General features: G+C 41.6%; 1 protein-coding gene across 1 annotated transcript; it reads left to right on the forward strand.

Annotated features, from left to right (window-relative positions):
• Positions 1–5: 5 nt before the first annotated feature.
• acaa2 (acetyl-CoA acyltransferase 2) lies at positions 6–20,167 on the forward strand. Its single transcript, XM_003216167.4, has 10 exons — positions 6–120; positions 7,534–7,700; positions 8,582–8,710; positions 10,891–11,007; positions 11,938–12,085; positions 12,327–12,502; positions 13,938–14,067; positions 15,159–15,229; positions 15,939–16,093; positions 19,651–20,167. Exons 1-10 carry the CDS (start codon positions 105–107, stop codon positions 19,733–19,735), a joined length of 1,194 nt encoding a protein of 397 aa, XP_003216215.3. The 5' UTR covers positions 6–104; the 3' UTR covers positions 19,736–20,167.
• The last annotated feature ends 669 nt before the right edge of the window (positions 20,168–20,836 follow it).

The following is a 20,836-nucleotide window of genomic DNA, read 5'->3' on the forward strand; positions in this document are numbered from 1 at the left end:
CGGAGGCTCCTCCCTCCCGCCCCTTTCTTCTCTTTGCAAAGGACAGCCTGCCTTCCTGCTTTCCTTCCTTCCTTCCTCGCCTTTTTAGAAAACGCGCAGCAGCCATGGCTCTCCTCAGAGGTAAGCCTTCCCTTCAGTTGCCGTTGTTTTTTGCATTTTATTGTTTGCCTTTATTGCAGCCCTGGGTTTGGCCGGCCTGCATGCAAGCAAAGCCCGCCTCCTTCCTCACTTTATTTCCTTTGCAAGTTTTTATGGCCTTGCTTTAGCCCTGGATCTTGCATGCAACTCCCAGTTTCTTTGATATATATACTTTATGGCTGCAGTTTGGATCTCGGAGGAATTGCAAACCCCGCCCCATTCCTCACTGTGTTTGCAATTCCTTTGACTTTTATGGTCTTACTTTAGCCCCATTTCTCACTTCATTTGCAATCCGTTTCCTTTGTGTCTGCCCCCTCCCTTGCTGTAGGATCCAGGGAGCTATAGTTTTCCAAGGTCTTTAGACTTCTCTAGTAAAGTGCAGAGCCTCAGCAAAGTACAACTCCCAAGACCACATAGAATTGAAACTGTTGTCGAGCAAATTTGAGATTCGCCTCAAAGAGCAGGGTAAAATGGTATCAAGCTGCCGTCATTCTAAAGTGTATATGCCTTTAAATTGGTGTTAGCAGTCATTCTAAAGTTTAGATCCATATAAACTGGTGTCAAACTGCACTAATGCTAAACTGTAGATGCATTTAAACTGGTGTCAAACTGCAGTCATTCAAAAGTATAGATGCATTTAAACTGGTGTCAAACTGCACTCATTCTAAAGTGTAGATGCATTTAAATTGGTGTCAGCAGTCATTCTAAAGTGTAGATGCATTTAAACTGGTGTCAAACTGCAGTCATTCTAAAGTGTAGATGCATTTAAACTGGTGTCAAACTTCACTCATGCTAAACTGTAGGTGCATTTAAACTGGTGTCAAACTGCAGTCATTCTAAAGTGTAGATGCATTTAAACTGGTGTCAAACTTCACTCATGCTAAACAGTAGGTGCATTTAAACTGGTGTCAAACTGCAGTCATTCTAAAGTGTAGATGCATTTAAACTGGTGTCAAACTTCACTCATGCTAAACTGTAGGTGCATTTAAACTGGTGTCAAACTGCAGTCATTCTAAAGTGTAGATGCATTTAAACTGGTGTCAAACTTCACTCATGCTAAACTGTAGGTGCATTTAAACTGGTGTCAAACTGCAGTCATTCTAAAGTGTAGATGCATTTAAACTGGTGTCAAACTTCACTCATGCTAAACAGTAGGTGCATTTAAACTGGTGTCAAACTGCAGTCATTCTAAAGTGTAGATGCATTTAAACTGGTGTCAAACTTCACTCATGCTAAACTGTAGGTGCATTTAAACTGGTGTCAAACTGCAGTCATTCTAAAGTGTAGATGCACCCCATTTGACTGGACGTACTACACTGCCATACAGTCCAGATTTTCAAAGCTGGTAACCCAGATTGTTTGCTTTGAACTGGATTAAATGAGTCTACACTGCCATATAATCCAGTTCAAAGCAGATAATAGTGGATTTTATGTGACATTATAGGGTAAAGTTCAAGGTTTCCCTTTGACATACTTGGCAAAGCCATAATTCAAAAACAAATAATAGAAGTCCTTTCTGTGGAGCTCTGTAGCAAATTGGATTTGCTGTTTACCTATCTGTAGTATTTATTATTGTATGTTATGTTATTATATATTATAGCTATACAGTTATATTGTATTGTATTGTTTTATATTGCATTTATTTGTACCTTGTTTTTCTCTCTGGATCAAGACCCAAGGCAGCTCACAATAATGGAATTTAAAACCTAAAGGTAAAGATTTCCCCTTGACATTAAGTCTAGTCGAGTCCTACTCAGGGAGGTGGTGCTCATCTCCATTTCTAAGCCGAAGAGCCAGCGTTATCCGTAGACGCCTCCTAGGTCATGTGGCCGGCATGATTGCATGGAGCACAGTTACCTTCCCACTGAAGTGGTACCTATTGATCTACTCACATTGCATGTTTTCTAACTGCTAGGTTGGCAGAAGCTAGGGCTGACAACAGGAGCTCACCCTGTCCCATGGGTTGTCTAAGGCTTTCATGGCCGGGATTTCAGGGTTGTTGCATGTTTTCCGGGCTGTATGGCTATTTTCTATAAGTATTGTCTCCTGACGTTTCGCCCACATCTATGGCAGGCATCCCATGGATTTGAACCACCGACCTTTTGGTCAGCAAGTTCAGCAGCTCAGTAATTTAATTTGCTGCACCACTGGCAACTCGTCATACATTCATATATTCTGTTTTATACATTGATGCCACTTTAGCTGCCGTGACTTAATGCTGTGGAATACTGGGACTTGTAATTTGGTAAGGCACCAACACTACAACTCCCATGATTCTATAGTATTGAGCCATGGCAGTTCAAGTGTTGTCAAAGTGCATTAATTCTAGAGAGTAGAGACACACAAAATCAAACAACAGGATCAAATCAGCTACAGACCAGCCTTATCCACTTCAAATTTATCTAATCTAGAAAGCCACTGAACTTTAGACCTGTTTTCTGAATTGTTTCCAATGTTACGACATTCCTTTTGAAGTTCAGCGGTCCAAGTTTACTACTCAAAGTGTGATCGCACCATAGATTTATATCAAGGCATAATGTTCCCTAGTTGCTTAAACATGCTATGTTGTGGACAGAAATGGCACACTATCGTTTTAGATTTCCCCTCCCATTTTTCTTTCTCTTTCGTTCTTTGATTTCATTCATGGCATTGCTGGGTTTTCAGTTGTAGTAAGACCTCCTGACCCATTGGCATACACCGAGATTAGCAGAGTATAGGTTTTCTAGAAAGATATTAACCTTTATGGTGCTTGTCTTTTTTTTTTCCTGGCCCTGCAGACATTTGCTTTCATGAGATAAACTTGCACGTTGAGATGATCAGTGAGGATAGTTTTGTCAGCCACATGATTTATATAATCCCCTGCTACTCGGTAGACACAATTTTATCACTCCTCCTGTAAAATTATGTTTTTCTTGTTGATTACATGGAATTAGGCCTGTTTTTCTTATCCTCTCTGTTGTCGGCAAGCGGTGGGATACGTGTAACATCCCTGATTTAGTGCCTCAGATCGCTCATAAGAAAAAACTGTGAGGTAAAATTTGTAGAAAATGGCCACCAAAAGACAGGAAAAGACCACCATGTCAGAGATGATGATGAAATATCAGCTAGAGATGAAGAAATTGGAAGTAGAGTTGGAGATGAAAAAAATGGAGAAAGAAGCAGAGGAGCAACAGAGACAGGCAGAGATGGAGATGGAAAAAATGGAGAAGGAAGCAGAGGAGAGAGAGAGACTGGCAGAGCTGAGAAAGATGGAGATCAATTTAGAAAGACAGAGACTGACACTCTCTCCGCCTTCTGTGGTGGCACAACCAGGGACTCCCATTATTAATCCCAGTGATTTAGCCTTAAAGAGGTTTCCTAAATACACTACGGAAGATGATGTGGAGATGCAGCGGATTGAGCTCGCACCACTTTTGAAAATGCCATTGTGCCCAGGGGATTCTATGTGCCTGATCGATTATAAGTGGTTCATGAAGTGGAAGAAGTACGTGGGATTTGAACGTTGGGATCTGTATTATGCAGGAAAGCCTGATCACTACCCAGGACCCATTGACAACGCGAAACTTTTTGTGGATTCAGAAACTTAGACTTTAAAAAAGTATCACATGAATAAAGTGGACTATGAGGTAATTCCTATTGCAGCCTGGAATAAGTTAGTCAATTGGTATGGATGTATAGAGGGACAGAGACCAATTGAGAGAAAAGTTGTGGAGTATGGCGAATATTTCAAGTACTGTAGAGTAGAAGTTTATCCGTGAGAGGTGAAGCTATGTCAGAACAATGACGCCACTGATCTAGTGAGCTCTCATTTTGACCAAGCAGAAGGTTCTGCTGGAGATGGAGGAATCGTAGGCCAAATCGAAAGGAATCAAAGAAATGCTGCACTTGTAGAGCTCAGGCGGTGTTGTATTTCAGTGTCAATGTTGACTTTTGTGGAGAGCTAACTGCCAAGGTAGCGGAAATGGCCAACATTTTCTAACATTACACCATTATGCAGTATTTCCGGCATTGCAGAGGGATTGGCTGGTGACTGCTGGAAGAGCACTTTGGTTTTCTCGATGTTCAGTGAGGGGCCGAACTTCTCGTATGCTTCTGCGAAGGTGTTTAGAGTGGCTTGTAGGTCTTCTAAATGCACAGAAGCTATGTTATCATCGGCATATGGGAGTTCTATAACATTTAACTGCCATAGCTCAATGCTATGGAATTATAGAACTTGTAGTTGGATGAGGCACTCTTTGGCAGAGAAAGTTAAAGGCCTTGTAAAACTGCAGTTCCCGTGATTCCATAGCATTGAGCCATGGCAGTTCAACTAGTCTCATACTGCATTCATTCTACAGTGTAGATTATTATTATTATTACAGTAGAGTCTCACTTATCCAAGCCTCTGGATAATCCAAGCCATTTTTGTAGTCAATGTTTTCAATACATCGTGATATTTTGGTGCTAAATTCGTAAATACAGTAATTTCTACATAGCATTACTGTGTATTGAACTACTTTTTCTGTCAAATTTGTTGTATAACATGATATTTTGGTGCATAATTTGTAAAATCATAACCTAATTTGATGTTTAATAGGCTTTTTCTTAATCCCTCCTCATTATCCAAGATATTCGCTTATCCAAGCTTCTGCTGGCCCGTTTAGCTTGGATAAGGGAGACTCTACTGTATTTTATTATGACACAGCAAACAAGATAGATATGCTGGATTTCATATCACAAAATCACAAGTCGAACACTTCCCTAGGACTGTGTGATGTATTTTCGGATGATGCACGCAGATCCCACTCGGGTGGCCTTTTGCAGCTGGCAGATCGTAATTTTGTCAATGTCTATTGTTTCCAAATGCTGGCTGAGATCTTTTGGCACGGCACCCAATGTGCCGATCACCACCGGGACCACCTGCACTGGTTTCTGCCAGAGTCTTTGAAGTTCAATCTTGAGGTCCTGATAGCGGCTGAGTTTTTCCTGTTGTTTTTCGTCAATGCGACTGTCACCTGGGATGGCGACATCAATGATCCAAACCTTTTTCTTTTCCACAACTGTGATGTCTGGTGTGTTGTGTTCCAGAACTTTGTCAGTCTGGATTCGGAAGTCCCACAGTTATTATTATTATTGTATGACACAGCAAACAAGATAGATATGCTGGATTTCGTTTCACAAAATCACAAGTCGAACACTTCCCAAGTGTCTAGGACTGTGTGATGTATTTTTGGATGATGCATGCAGATCCCAGTAGGGCGGTGCAAGGTTCACTTCAAAAACAAACAAAGGCACAAGAGTGGCTTCTCAAACAGTCAGGGGGAAATCTCTCTTTCAAGATCCCAACCACTGCCACCATTAAATGTGGGACACCCTACCCAAAGCCCCTTTATATTTAGGCTAAGGGAGTCTTTTCTTAATATCCCACACCTTTGCCACGCCTTTAATATGGGATCTCTCAAATCCCACTATGACAGGGGGCAATCCTTCTTTCAGGATCCCAGCCACTGCCAGCTATAAAACTTGAGTCTGTGCGTGTGTATGTATGAGAGGATGTAACACTGAGGGAAAATATGTAAGACGAATCTCCCACTGACTCTAAGTAGAGCAGTTCACACTCAGGAACACTGTCTTTATTAAAAACAAAGAATTATTTATTTATGGTTTCTTTAGTCCAAAAAGCGTAATTTGTTGTATAGTTTTACTTCTTCAGTTTCATTTGTACATAATATGGACAATATCTTTCATTCTTTTCTATTAACAACTTGACTAAAACTTTGTCTCTACAGTATTCCTTTTCCTCAGCTCTTTCTCTCTGGAAACCTAAACCTAATTTACTTCAGATATCTTCTTTCTAACACACAGGCTAGAAACTAAACTGTGAACACACAGAAATCTTTCTTCTAGCTCCCCTTGCTAGAACCTGAACATACAGACGTCTTCTTCCTAGCTCACCGGCTAGAGAACTTTACTGACTAACTTTCAGACTTCTTTCTAGCTCAACGGCTAGAGAACTTCCATAACTGACCCCTCAGACTCACACAAGTCTTTCCTCTAGTTTCCCTCACTAGAAACAAGAACATAACTGAACTCTTTTTAAAACATCCCCTCCTTTTCTCATCCAGCTAGCTCCGCCCCTTTCATGCTAGCTTCGAAATAGTTACATTTCTACAGAAACAGTTACGTTACCATGGTGACACATAGCCAATCATCAGTAGCTAACTCCTTCTCACCTTTATCTCTGAATCAATATTAAATAACATAGAAAAAAAGCACCAATAAAATAAGGCTTTACGTTACAGGTGGCCTTTTGCAGTTGGCAGATCGTAATTTTATCAATGTCTATTGTTTCCAAATGCCGGCTGAGATCTTTTGGCATGGCACCCAGTGTGCCAATCACCACTGGGACCACCTGCACTGGTTTCTGCAGAGTCTTTGAAGTTCAATCTTGAGGTCCTGATAGCGGCTGAGTTTTTCCTGTTGTTTTTTGTCAATGCGACCGTCACCTGGGATGGCAACATCAATGGTCCAAACCTTTTTCTTTTCCACAACTGTGATGTCTGGTGTGTTGTGTTCCAGAACTTTGTCAGTCTGGATTCGGTAGTCCCACAGTATCTTTGCATGCTCATTTTCCAATACTTTTGCAGGTTTGTGATCCCACCAGTTCTTTACTCCAGGGAGGTGGTACTTGAGGCATAAGTTCCAATGAATCATTTGGGCCACATAGTTGTGTCTCTGTTTGTAGTCTGTCTGTGCAATTTTCTCACAGCAGCTGAGGATATGATCAATGGTTTCATCAGCATCCTTGCACAGTCTGCATAATTATTAATTATTAATAAATAAATAATTCATTATTTAATTAATTACTTAAATAATTAATAATTAATTAATAATTAATTATTTTACTGTATGACACAGCAAACAAGATAGACATGCTGGATTTCATATCACAAAATCACAAGTCGAATACTTCCCAAGTGTCTAGGACTGTGTGATGTATTTTCGGATGATGCGTGCAGATCCCAGTAGGGTGGCCTTTTGCAGTTGGCAGATCGTAATTTTGTCAATGTCTATTGTTTCCAAATGCCGGCTGAGATCTTTTGGCACGGCACCCAGTGTGCCCATCACCACCTAGACCACTTGCACTGGTTTCTACCAGAGTCTTTGCAGTTCAATCTTGAGGTCCTGATAGCGGCTGAGTTTTTCCTGTTGTTTTTCGTCAATGCGACTGTCACCTGGGATGGCGACATCAATGATCCAAACCTTTTTCTTTTCCACAACTGTGAGGTCTGGTGTGTTGTGTTCCAGAACTTATTATTATTATTATTATTTGTATAGATGAACCCTAAGTCTAAATAGCTTCTTACCCTTCTTATTGGTGACCCCCCCCCCCCCCCCCATTGCTTTCTTTTGCAGGTGTTTTCATTGTTTCTGCCAAGAGAACCCCGTTCGGGGCTTTCGGAGGCTTCCTCAAAGACTTCACAGTCACCAACCTCTCAGAGATTGCAGCGCGCTCAGCCCTATCCGCTGGCAAGGTGTCTCCCGAAATTGTTGACAGTGTGATTATGGGGAATGTTATGCAGGTGGGTAATGACCAGCAGTTGACCTGATGTTTATAGCAATGTTCTTTCTATGACCATACCTACTTGCTCAGGCCCAGCAGAAACTAATTAGAGCATCCATAGATCCATTTGCAAAACAATTTCCCTTGGAAAGTTTTCAGTCATTGCATTTATCTCTCCTGAATTTCTTGGAGACAGAAGTATCTAAATAGATAGACAAATAGATAGATTCACAACCACTCCAAAACTATGTTAATCTCGGTACAATTTAGACTGAGATGCTGCATCAGAAGACAGGAAGACGGGGGGGGGGGTGCATCTACACAGTAGAATTAATGCAGTGTGACATGGCTAAATGCTATGGAATCCTGGGAGTTTTAGTTTGGTGAGACACTAGCACCCTTTGTGGCGAAGGGTAAAAATCCTTTTAAAACTACAGCTCTCGTGATTTCAGAGTTTAAGCAGTGTTGGGCATTTATTTTGCAGTGTAGATCCGCCCAGAGGTACAACAACAGAGTTGTAATAGCTACAGCTATGGCTGTATTGACGGTCCCAAAGCTTCAAGGAGGAGTGATTCACTTTTAATTAATTCGTTTAAACCCCACCTTTCTCCCACCAATGCACCCAAGGTGGCTTACAAAATTTAAAATAAAAATTGGTTGCAATGTACAAGCATTAACATTCTTTATAGGATTAGACCAGGCATGGGCAAACTTCGGTCCTCCAGGTGTTTCGGACTTCAACAGCCTACTGGCAGTTAGGGATTGTGAGAGTTGAAGTCCAAAACACGTGGAGGACCGTAGTTTACTCATACCTGGATTAGACCGTTGTCTATGTGATGTCTGTATCTCAACTAACATGCTTTGAGCAGAATTGGCCTAGTGACTGTCCTCTTCTGGCAGAGCGCCTCAGATGCTATTTATCTTGCACGTCACGTTGGCCTGCGCATCGGAGTGCCAGTCGCAGTCCCTGCCTTAACCGTCAACAGATTGTGTGGATCCGGATTCCAGTCGATCGTCAATGGATGCCAGGTACTGGATTTGCTCTTCTGGAAACCCTTTATTTTAACACTAGCTTGGGTACCCAGCGATGCCCGGGTTATTTGAGAAGGTTTGTTTTTGGATATAATATCTGTTCGGTCATATGTTACACTATTTCTTGGGGGGGGGGGGGAAATAAGTATTTGCTTTTGTTTTGTATTAATGCTTCCATTAGAAAATACATAAGGATGTGGGTGAACTACAATTTCCAAAAATCTTGAGTCAACCCTCCCAAAACTCCCAGTATACAAAGTTGACCTTGATGGCTCTGTGTGGCAATTTGGTCCAGATCCGTCGTCTGCTGGGTTCAGTGTTCTCAAATAAGGATAAATTACAACTCCCAGATTCCCAGGGCAATCTTCCTGAAACACCTAGAATCATAGAATCGTAGAGTTGGAAGAGACCTCACGGGCCATCCAGTCCAACCCCTTGCAAGAAGCAGGAAAATCTTATTCAAAGCACCCCCACAGATGGCCATCCAGCCTCTGCTTAAAAGCCTCCAAAAAAGGAGCCTCCACCACAATCCAGGGCAGAGAGTTCCACTGCTGAACAGCTCTCACAGTGAGGAAGTTCTTCCTGATGTTCAGGTGGAATCTCCTTTCCTGTAGTTTGAAGCCATTGTTCCGTGGCCTAGTCTCCAGGGCAGCAGTGCCAAGATTCACAGTTGGCCATGTTGATTCTGTGTGGCAAGTTCAGTCCAGATCCATCATCAGATAGGTTCAGTGTTACGGTGAGCTATAATTCCTGGGTGTCAAGGTCGATCACCCCAAGCCCTCCCAATATGCACATTTGGCCATGTTGGACCTGTGTGCCAAGTGAGCTCCAGGTCCATTGTTGGTGGGGTTCAGAGTGCTCTTAGATGGCAGGTGAACTATACATCCCAGTCCCAACAATTCCTAGAAATGGATACCTCACAACCTCTGAGGATGCCTGCCATAGATGTGGGCGAAACGTCAGGAGAGAATGCTTCTGGAACATGGCCACACAGCCCGAAAGACATACAACAACCCTGTGATTCTGGCCATGAAAGCCTTCGACAACACAATTCCTAGAAATCATGGTGAATTCTCCCCAAACCTCTCTAGTATGTTCAGCTGCTGATCTCTGTTTGCTGTGTGCCATAGGAAAGGGTTAAGAGAGTCAGTGGGTGGGGTCATGCAAATGAAGAGAGAAAGAGACACTGGGATGTGCTTGCTGTAACCTGCAATGTCCTGGAAGGGAGTCACTTGGTAGCTCCTCAGCACTGGAAACTATATCCTGTTTGTGCAGGTCGGAGGCTGTCTGTGTGAGCGGACGCCTATGCCACATACACACATACAGATTTTCACTTTTATTATGTGTATAGATGTTAAGCTGATCCTCCACCAACCCATGTGCCCATTGCAAGTCACAACAATAGAATCCTCATCAACGACAGTAATGCTGTTATTGCCCATCTCTCCTTGTGACATATCCAAAAGCCTTGTGCTTTGCGACTGCAGTTTTAACAGAGTTGTGTAACTGATGGAGGGCTATTAACTCCTCTCCTTGCTCTCTGATGACAAGTTTTACTGTATATAACCAAGTATAAAGCCAGGAATTTAAGACATGCCCTTGACATATACATGAAGTCGACATACATGAGTATATTCAGTACATGGCATATAAAAGGGTAACTTTGATAAATATCTAGGCAAAAAAATTGCATTGGAATGGCTTACCTCTTCTTGGCAAAGAAGAGGCTTTGAATCCCAATTAAGGACATGGGAAAGGGGGAGGTGATGAGCAATCTTTTGAAAACTTTGCAAAAAGGTTAGTGAACCTCATGGAAACCTGAGTTTCTGCCAAAACTAAGGCTGTGGCTACACTATAGAATTAATGCAGTTTGACACCACTTTAACAGCCATGGCTGAATGCTATGGAATCCTGTGATTTGTACTATGGTGAGGCATCCACACTCCTTGGCAGAGAAAACTAAATACCTTATGATACTATAATTCCTATAATTCCATAGCATTGAGCCATGGACATTACTGCATTCTTCATTGTAGATCAAATCCTTCTAGAATTGCGTCTAGACTTCCTTTTTGACACAACCATCTCGTTTCTCTTTGTTTGCAGTCCAGAGTACTAAATGGAATGGGGAATTACCATGGATTGCTAATATGGCTCTTTTTCCTTTCTCAAAACAGGAAATTTGCCTTAAAGAATCAGAAATAGTACTGTGTGGTGGAACAGAAAATATGAGCCAGGCTCCATATACCGTTCGAAATGCCCGCTTTGGAACAAAATTAGGAGTTGACCTCAAGGTATGTGCCCAGGTTGTTTTGCTTTTGATTTTTGGTTATGCTTGACTGACATATCTGAAGCTGTCTTTAGTAAGAAGTATAGTATAGCAGTAGAGAGTAAAAGAAAGGAGTCTCTCCTTTTAATGAGTATTTCTTTCACAAAACAAATCTAGAATCTAGTCCTTAGTACTGATGAAATTCTAAGGTTTTAAAATGCTCTTTTTCTTGCCTGAGAATATGTCTCTAAGGCTCTTTAGGTTTTCCATTGTGAGTCTATGATCAGTCTGATGCACTGTATGACCTAGAGATTCCTAAAAAGACCATATAATGGAAAATAAATTAAATCCATGATAGCAAAACCAGCTGATGTAGAGGGATTACTACTGTATTCATTAATGGTCACCATCATATAATAGTTGCACTCCCATTTTTAGGGTTCCGGTTTTGGTACTTCTGTTTTCTTCGCATAATAGTCGCACCCTTGATTTCCCAGGGTAAGCCCCCATCCACTTATCTGCCCATCTACTCATCCGCCCAAAGACCCACCCACTTACGCATGCATGCACTCTCTCACTTGGTCACCCATCCATTTGCTGACCATCCCTTTCCAAGAACTTCGCTTCAAGCAATGTTCTTGGAAGGAGATGGTTACCATATGGATGTGTGATCGAGTGAGTATGTGGACAAGTGAGTGGGAGGGGTTTTCTCAAGTTGTTTTCAACATTTTATTTTATTAAAATGCTGTTTCGGAACAAAATAGCTTTTTTCCTTGTGTAATAGTCGCATCCCCTTTTTAAAAAAGTGTTGAGACCATTATGCAATGATCTACAGTATGTTGTGTCACTATGCCATCCTTTCCTACTAAGATGGAATATCTGTGGTATTGCACTTAGATTCTGGAGTGATGCTGTCTCTGCAGACATCCCACTCCACACTTCTTTCTTCCTACAGCTAGAAGACACGCTGTGGGCCGGACTGACAGATTCACATATTAAGACACCTATGGGCGGCACAGCGGAAAATCTGGCTGCACAGCATAAAATCACAAGGGAAGAATGTGACCGTTATGCGCTGAAGACACAGCAGAGGTGGAAAGCTGGTCAGTAAATTGCAACTATTAAAAACTTACAAAAGCCAGGGTCTAATGGTCACAAACAGGAGATGTAGTGTTAGATCTGTGTCTAAAAATGTGGCCTCCATGTATAGTGCTGCCAGTCCTAGCCAACATCTGGAGGGGTTTTTCTTACCCGCTACATTTGAAATTCTGCTGTTGATCAGCAAGGGGGATTTTCTAGGTCTTCCTTGGGGACACTTTGGTGTTGACTTTCTTTTTTTTGCAGCTCATGAAGCTGGCTATTTTAAGGCAGAGATGGCACCCGTTGAAGTGAAAACCAAGAAAGGGAAACAGAATGTGGAGACGGATGAGCATCCGCGACCGGACGTGACACTGGAACAACTGGCAAAGCTCCCCTTGGTTTTCAAGAAGGATGGGACAGTCACAGCTGGAAATGCCTCGGTGAGCCATGTGCTTTTGAGATCTTCTATAACAAATTACAATCCTTAGGCATGCAGTCCCCAAGCTTTTCTTACAGACTTTTCAAACTATTCCCTGCTGAATCTTTACCTAAACATTTCTAAATTGGATAGGTTTGCAAGCAGGAGAAAGAAAGGGAAAATAATGGCTCACAGACTCCATTTGGATGCATTGCCAGATTTCATCCAACCCACCTAAGGAAAGTCATAAAGATCTAGAGGGAGAGAGGGCAGGGTGCAAACTCTGAAATTCCCTATTAGCCCAACAAAAGTATTTCATATCCAATACATTTCATTTATTTATCGTGTCAGAAGCGAAACCGAGGGTACAGTTGTAATGTATTTAGAAACACAAACGAAGTTTAAAAGTTGGCATTATACTAAATGTCCTTTGACCAGAATCTGGCCACTTGGAGTGCCCCTGGTGTCGCCGCGAGAAGGTCCTCCATTGTGCATGTGGCAGGACTCAGACTGCATTATAGTAAGTAGTCTGTGGTTTGCTCTTCCCCACACTTGCATGTTGTAGACTCCACTTTGTAGCCCCATTTCTGGAGATCATCTCTGCACCTCGTAGTGCCAGAGCGCAGTCTGTTCAGTGCCTTCCATGTTGCCCAGTCTTCTGTGTACCCCAGGAGAATCTCTCATCCGGTCTCAGCCACTGTTTGAGGTTCTGGGTTTTACTCTGCCACTTTTGGACTCTTGTTTGCTGAGGTGTTCCTGCGAGTATCTCTGTAGATCTAAAAAAACTATTTCTTGATTTAAGGCGTCGGTGTGCTGGCTGATATCTGAACAGGGGATGGGTCGGAGATGTCACTTCTTGGTCAGATACATGATTGTTTTAATTGATTTAAACCAGTGTGGACCCTTCTTTTAGCCCAAGTTCTTTGCAGACAACTATGACCTTTCCTAGAATCATAAAGTTGTAAGAAACCCAGTCCAACCCCCATTTGCCATGCAGGGACACATAAAGCACTACAGATAGATGGCCATTCCGCCTCTGCTTCCATTGGACTCCCAGGCAACATATTCCACTGCTGAACAGCTCTTACCATCAGGAAGTTCTTCCTAATGTTTGAGCAGAATCTCCTGCAATTTTCCTGCAATTTGAATCCTTTGCTCCATTTTGTTCTATCTAGAGCTGCAGGAAAAAAGGTTTTCCCTTTTGCAGAACTTCTTCTGAGCACCAATGGGATAGGATTGATCCTAACATAAACTGGGTCACATGTTTTCATCATTTATCACTTTAACATAGACTGGTGCCACATAAATGTATCTTTTGAATGAAGCTAGTTCTTTTATCTCAGGGGTGAGTTTAAATCTTCAGTCTATAAAAGCAATCAGGTTTTCCTTTTCCCATCCAAGGATGCTCTTTCAATGATCTCTTATGGAGTTGCTGTCTATTCTGTTTTGTCTGCTAGGGAGTATGTGATGGAGCTGGAGCAGTGATCCTGGCAAGTGAAGATGCTGTTCAAAAGCACAGTCTCACTCCCTTGGCTAGAATAGTGGCCTACCATGTATCCGGTTGTGACCCCAACATCATGGGCATTGGTAAGTTGCAACAGTACTCACTTTTCAAATAAAGGGCCATCCAGGCTGTGCAAGACAACTCAGAAAGCCCCAGACATTAGCATGATATCTAACCAGGAATTGCACAAGATCAATCTCTGCATAAGGAATTGTGCATTACCCATGCTACACAACTCTAGTGCTGAATGGCAATGGCACACAAGTGAAGCATGACACAAAATGTGCAACACTGAATGCACAAGCATTCTGGAAGATAATCATAGTCAGCCATGAGGGATTGCCTATGATGATGATTCACAAAGGGCTCAGTATTCAAAATTAAACAAAATGAGGGAAAGTTTAATTAATTAGAAGGGCATTGCTATGTCTAACTGATCATCTTTTATGTGGCTAGATGGACAGCCATGCTCCAAGAAAACATAGAAGTAACATTTATGTTCTGTAATATATTAATTGAAATGAAGGGTTAAAAGCTATCAAGAGCATTAATGTGACATTCGCTGTATTGGGCATTTGTAGTCCTGGCACTATTTTTATACATGGTGTTAACAATGTATAGAAATGTGGAAGATCTCCTTTTTGTGTATCAGAGTTATTTGCCCAAGGGAAGGTGTTCTGCCAAATGTGAGCAGCCGGTGATAGTTGTGTATGCAAAGCCAAGTAGATGTGTACAAACGCTCAATATTTGTCATAAGATATTTTTACATCGGGAACAGAGTTCCCACTTTCATAGTCTAGGCTTTGACAACCAAAATCCCTTTAAAAGAGATTTGTGGAGATAAGAGGTCCAACTAGATTAGGAATGGATAGTGTCCAGGCTTTAAGGGCCGTGTAGCATATGTGAAAATCACAATGGGCAACATTACTTCTACTGGGATGTGATGGGACCTGACAATTTTGCCATTGCCACCATAATGCAAATCCAGCAGCTTTGGATGGTGAAGCAATGGATCTGAAAGCACCCCTAGAAACCAAGGCTAGGCTTTTCTTTATCTTTCAGAAGGTATAAAATGGTGGAGAAGGTTATATTGCCCAACCCATTACATAGGAAGCATTTCAGATTCTTATCTTTTAAATGAATTGTGGGTGTCTCTGTGTGTATTTTAACCTAGGCCCAGTATTTGCCATCACAGAAGCTCTGAAGAAAGCTGGACTTTCTCTGAAAGACATGGATTTGGTTGAGGTGAGGACAAACATGTGGAAAAATTTGCATTATGTCATATACACGATTCTGAATACTGAACCCCATGACAAAGTGTGTTACAGTGAAATGACATGTCACTTTCAGAGTCCTATGAGCTCTTCATCTCAGGACAACTTACATAGTCTTCTCTATATAGGCATTTTTTCCATCTTGGGAAAAACTCTGTTTGGTCAGCATAGATTTGACCTGACTGTCGGATCTCATTTTGTCGGCTTTTTTCCATTTTTGCGTGTTGCTTTACAGCTTTGATATTGTATTCGTTTTCTATATATTTGGTACAAGGATGAGTAGCTACAAGGGGAATGGAAATAGCAGCACAGCCAAAAGTGATGTGACATCACTTCCTATTCCTGAAATAAATGTATTCCAGATAGTATTTTAGTTCTTTTTATGGTGACGTGGGGGATTTCAATAGGACCCAAACTGCTACACCTCTGCAGCAGCTTGGGTTATTTTTTTTTCCAAGTAGAAAATGTCAAAAAGTAGTATATTTTCAAAACAGACACCATGCTCACTCAATTTCCCAAACTTATATATTAGGGGGTTTTTTTAGTGTATATTTTTCACTAGTGTTTTCCCCCACCATCCCCAGCTGATTACAGTTCTAGGTCACGAGAACCTAATATTGTATATTATAGCAGTTCTACCTCAGTGGTTTCCAAGCTGGCTTTTTCTTTGTGTTTTCAAGGTCAATGAGGCTTTTGCTCCACAATACTTGGCAGTGGAGAAGGTTCTGGGTTTGGACCCCGAGAAAACCAATGTCAACGGGGGAGCCATTGCCTTGGGTCATCCATTGGCGGCTTCAGGATCAAGGATCACAGCTCATCTGACTCATGAACTGAGGTAAGTAAATGGCTAAGAGAACCCTTTTTTACATGTTGGTTTCCTTGGTTTTGATATACTAGTACAGGCATAGGGGCAAACTTAGGTCCTCCAGGTGTTTTGGACTTCAACTCTCACAATTCCTAACAGCCGGTAGGCTGTTAGGAATTGTGAGAGTTGAAGTCCAAAACACCTGGAGGACCAAAGTTTGCCCCCATGCCTGTACTAGAAAGTGTATTTCAGAAAGTCCGTAACTCAAATGCATCAAAAATGTCCCACGTGTAGGTCCTGGAGTCTCCATTTCAGAAGGATGTGGTAGCCAATGATGGGAAAATTCTGGTCTGAAGCCTCAGAGAGTTGTGGATTAGTTGAATAGATAGTCCATCTAGGTATATGTCAGCTTCCTATGTGCTCTTGCAACAAATTGAAAGATCAATGCAGGCACTGAAATACATCAATTGGAAAAAGATTGCTGCCTCTTAATGTGACGTATTTTCAATATTTCGAAGGTTGTCACATTAAGGAGGGGGCAAGCTTGTTTACTGCTGCTCTGGAGACTAGGTCACAGAGCAATGGATTCAAATTTCAGGACAAAAGATTCCACCTAAGCATTAGGAAGAACTTCAAACTGTTTGACAGTGGAATATGCTGCTTTGGAGTGTGGTGGAGTATCCTTTTGAGTTTTCTAACCCAAGGATGGATGGCCATCTGTCAAGAGTACTTTGTACCTTTCTGCATGGTAGAATGGGGTTGGACTGGATGGACCTTGTGTTCTCTTCCAACTTCTATGAAATCATTCTAGGCATGGAAACATATTCAGATGGTCACTCCTGAATGTGTTGACTAATCCCATTGAAATGACCTCCTTTTGAACTGAGTTGCAAAATAGAAAGTTATTTCTGTGGCTAAACGGGACTGCCTCTGGCCAGTGCTTGGACGGAAGTGTGTCTCAGAACTCTTGTCGGTGTCACCTTGAGCTCTGGGGAAGGACAGGCAAGATAAAAATAAATCCCAGCTGGTTCATTGAAGCTTGGCATAGATCCATTTATTCACACGAAAGTCCAGGAGGTCATTGGCTGTGTTCCTTTCCTCCGGCGGCATGTGAGGCTGTTTGGCTACTGTTGGCAGCTGTTTTCTAGCGACATCATGACACCGCAGTTGGATAAAACTAGCAATTATTTGCCTTGGTCACTCATATACTGAATCGTTTGGGGGCTAAATTTTGCTATTCTTTATTGGAGCCCCGGTGGCACAGTGAGTTGAACCCTTGTGCTGGCAGGACTGATGACTTCATGGTTGGGTTGCTGACCTGAAGGTTGCCGGTTCGAATCAAACCTGGAGAGAGCACGGATGAGCTCCCTCTATCAGCTCCAGCTCCATGCGGGGACATGAGAGAAGCCTCCCACAAGGATGATAAAAACATCAAAACATCCGGGCATCTTCTGGGCAAAATCCTTGCAGGCAGACAGTTCTTTCACGTCAGAAGCAACTTGCAGTTTCTCAAGTCACTCCTGACACGAAAACAAAATATCTATATATATATATAAATGAGTGATGGCATCACGGCGACTGTAAAGAAGTGTATGATTTTATTTTGTTTAATGATGACATGTTTATTTGATTTGTTTAAACAGTCAGGTTTAGTTAATTTAAAATGGTGAGTATTAGAGCTGTTAATACCAGCATTGAAGAACCGGCTGCTATGACAACGGGGGCGGAGCCAACCGCCATTTGGAAAGGAAAAGGGGAATGTTTTAAAACCCAGTTTTCAGTCTGTGATTTTGAGTCGCAGGAAGAAGACTGATTCTCATGTGGAGGATCAGGGTGACTCAAAAGAATTTGAGTCAGGTCTAAAATAAAAGGATTTATTTTAGACAGTCTGTGATTTTAAATCACAGGGAGCAGTCTGGTTTCAAGACTGAAGGGAACCAGAAGGCCAGACTAAGCAAGTTAGGGGACTTGTTAGGGTCATTTACAGAGGCTGTGGATTAGGGAAAGTTAATCCCAGTAGATCCAGGAGGATCAGGTTTTAGTTTAGCTGAGAGGAAGAAGTATTTTGAAAGTTTGAACACCTCATATCTGTTTGTAACCATTAAGCTAAGTGCCTTTAAAAAGTTATAAGAAACCATCAAGCTCTGTACAAGCAATAAACTTATTTTGATTTTATTCCACCTAAGTCTCTGTCACAATTATATACTAAGTTAAGCGACATCATCATCTGAGGTAAAATAAACAAAGAAATCATTAAAAAGAACCAGTGCCATCTGCCTGACGTCTCCTCAAATGGTGGCAGCGAAGAAAACAATTAAATAAATAATTAATTAAAATCATCATTCATAAAACATCTTTATAATTGGTGGTATCTGTGTGTGTGGTGGGATCAAAAAGGATTCCATCTCTGTCACACATCTCTCACCTCTCCACAGCGACCAACAAAACTACAGGCCCCCCAACCTCGAAATTTTACAACACAATCCGTCATCCATGCCTCTAGGTTGATACAACAAAAAGAAAAGAAAAATAAAGTCCTAATTAGAGGTAAAGGAATAATTGTTTTTATCCAATTGCTGCCAGTTAGAGGACTAATCTCTGCCCACTTGGTCTCCTAGCAACCAACTCAGCCCAGGGGACAGGCAGACTTAGGCCTCTCTTAGGCCTCTTCCACAGATTATCTAATTTGCACTGGATTATATGGCAGTGTAGACTCAAGGCCCTTCCACACAGCTATATAACCCATTTATAATGGACTTAATGTCAGGGGAAAACCTTTACCCTTCACCTTAACTACCACCAATTTCTCAATAGTTTATTTCCCATACCACCAGACTTTGCCACAGCAACGCGTGGCCGGGCACAGCTAGTTTATTTATAAACCCCCCTCCCCAGATGCTGGACTACATCTGTATTCCTCCTCATTAGACATCATGACTAGAGCTGATAGGAGTTGGGAGACAGTAACATCTGGAAGGCTGCAATTTGTTCTGTTTAGTCAGGACAGTGGGGCTTGTGGATATGATACTTTTAAAATGTCCTTTAATCTTTCCCCAACCTCAGAGCCAGAAGTCCTGTTGGGTTGCAATTCCCATTATCCCCAGTCCACATGGCAGATAATCAAAAGTAATGGGAGCTGTTGTTCAGTAACATCTGGAGACCCAAACTGATTAAAAACTAAAGAGCACTGACCACTATGTAAAAAAAATATATAGTTCCTCTGTATCCATGGATTCAGGAACCCTTTGAAGGCAACCATAAGGTTGATGTTGCTCTCCAAAAATGAGTTTGACACTCTTAGTCTAGACCAGTGGTTCCCAACCTTTGGGCCTCCGGGTGTTTTGGACTTCAGCTCCCACAGTTCCTAACAGCTGGTAAACTGGCTGGGATTTCTGGGAGTTGGAAGTCCAAAACACCTGGAGGCCCAAAGATTGGGAACCACTGATCTAGACCTATAATTCCAGATAGGTATATAATCATTAATTCATCTAGCCCAGCACAGAGAAGAAATTACTCTTGGAGTCCTTGCTGTAATGTCAAGGTTATTATATATATGTATATCCTTACTTGGTTCTCCTTTTTTTTAGGCGGCGTGGAGGCAAATATGCAGTTGGTTCTGCTTGCATTGGAGGTGGCCAAGGTATAGCGGTCATCATTCAGAATACAGCCTAAAGGACAATCTCAAAGGTTTAATACAAAACTTTCAGCAACTGACTAAAACATGCTGATAATGATTTAGAAGTGTGGAAGTTCAGAAGTTGTTCAGTATTAACTATATGGAAAATGGAAGAAAAGAGTGCAGTTCTAGGCAATCCCTTATTTGTGTGAATCCTGCCATAATAATCATTGATCTACTACCTCCTGCTCGTTAAGTTTTAATCCCTGAAGATGCCTTATAGCAAAGTTGGATATTTCTGGTGATTTTTTTTCTGTAAAAGGTACTTCAATAAGAACTTTGCATTGTCAGGAAATGTGTATTTTCATTGAATGGATTTGGCATGTCTGTGCCCATTTGATTTTGTATTACGACCTGAAAGCAAAACATGACAAAACCAATGTGCCTCATAGTAGAAAATAAATTATACTAATTTAAACCAAAAAAAATCTTTCTTGTTGTTTTGCATTCTATTGTGAGAACACATTTAAATCCTGTGATATCTGAGAGAACAATTGTGGATTGTGGCAATATTTGTGAGCCAGTTCATTGGCAGCAATAGCACTGGCCAATGTACACTTTGGTGATTAAAATGTTAGCCCTGTTTCTGGGTGTTTTTGACTGATTCCAAAAATGGCACCAGTTTTCCCCTATCAGCTCTAGCTTTTGAGGTACAGAAAATATGCCATCTATCAGTTACCACCTGCTCGCCCATTGAAAACTATGATAACCATACCTAAGAAACTAGAGCTGATGCGGACCATCCAATGTAATATTTTTGTTGGGTTGTGTAGCCCTCTAATATGTATTCATTAATCAACATGGAAACTGTACTCAAAGAAACTAGGACTTGGAAGGGCAGCTACAAAGGATCTAGATGAGATCCTCAACTATTAAGAATAATAAAGGTAGGATTGTTCATGCCACCGTATTTCCAATTTCTATGTATGTTTGTGAAAGACACGGATAGGAGGAGAATCCACTAATTTGAGGTTTGACACTAGAGCAGAATTGTGTGGATCAGTAAATGGGTCCTAGAATAAATGAAGCCTAGAAGCCAAGATGACTATTGTGAGGCTGTTCTGCTTTGGTCATATCATGAGAAGACATTGTTAGTG

The sequence above is a fragment of the Anolis carolinensis genome, chromosome 2 (assembly GCF_035594765.1).
Source record: "Anolis carolinensis isolate JA03-04 chromosome 2, rAnoCar3.1.pri, whole genome shotgun sequence".
NCBI classification, from domain to species: domain Eukaryota; kingdom Metazoa; phylum Chordata; class Lepidosauria; order Squamata; family Dactyloidae; genus Anolis; species Anolis carolinensis.

Coding starts and splice junctions, on each gene's coding strand:
- acaa2 (XM_003216167.4), top strand. Junction 12,503..13,937: donor TCACAGCTGGAAATGCCTCG/GTGAGCCATGTG, acceptor TTTGTCTGCTAG/GGAGTATGTGATGGAGCTGG. Junction 16,094..19,650: donor CATCTGACTCATGAACTGAG/GTAAGTAAATGG, acceptor CCTTTTTTTTAG/GCGGCGTGGAGGCAAATATG.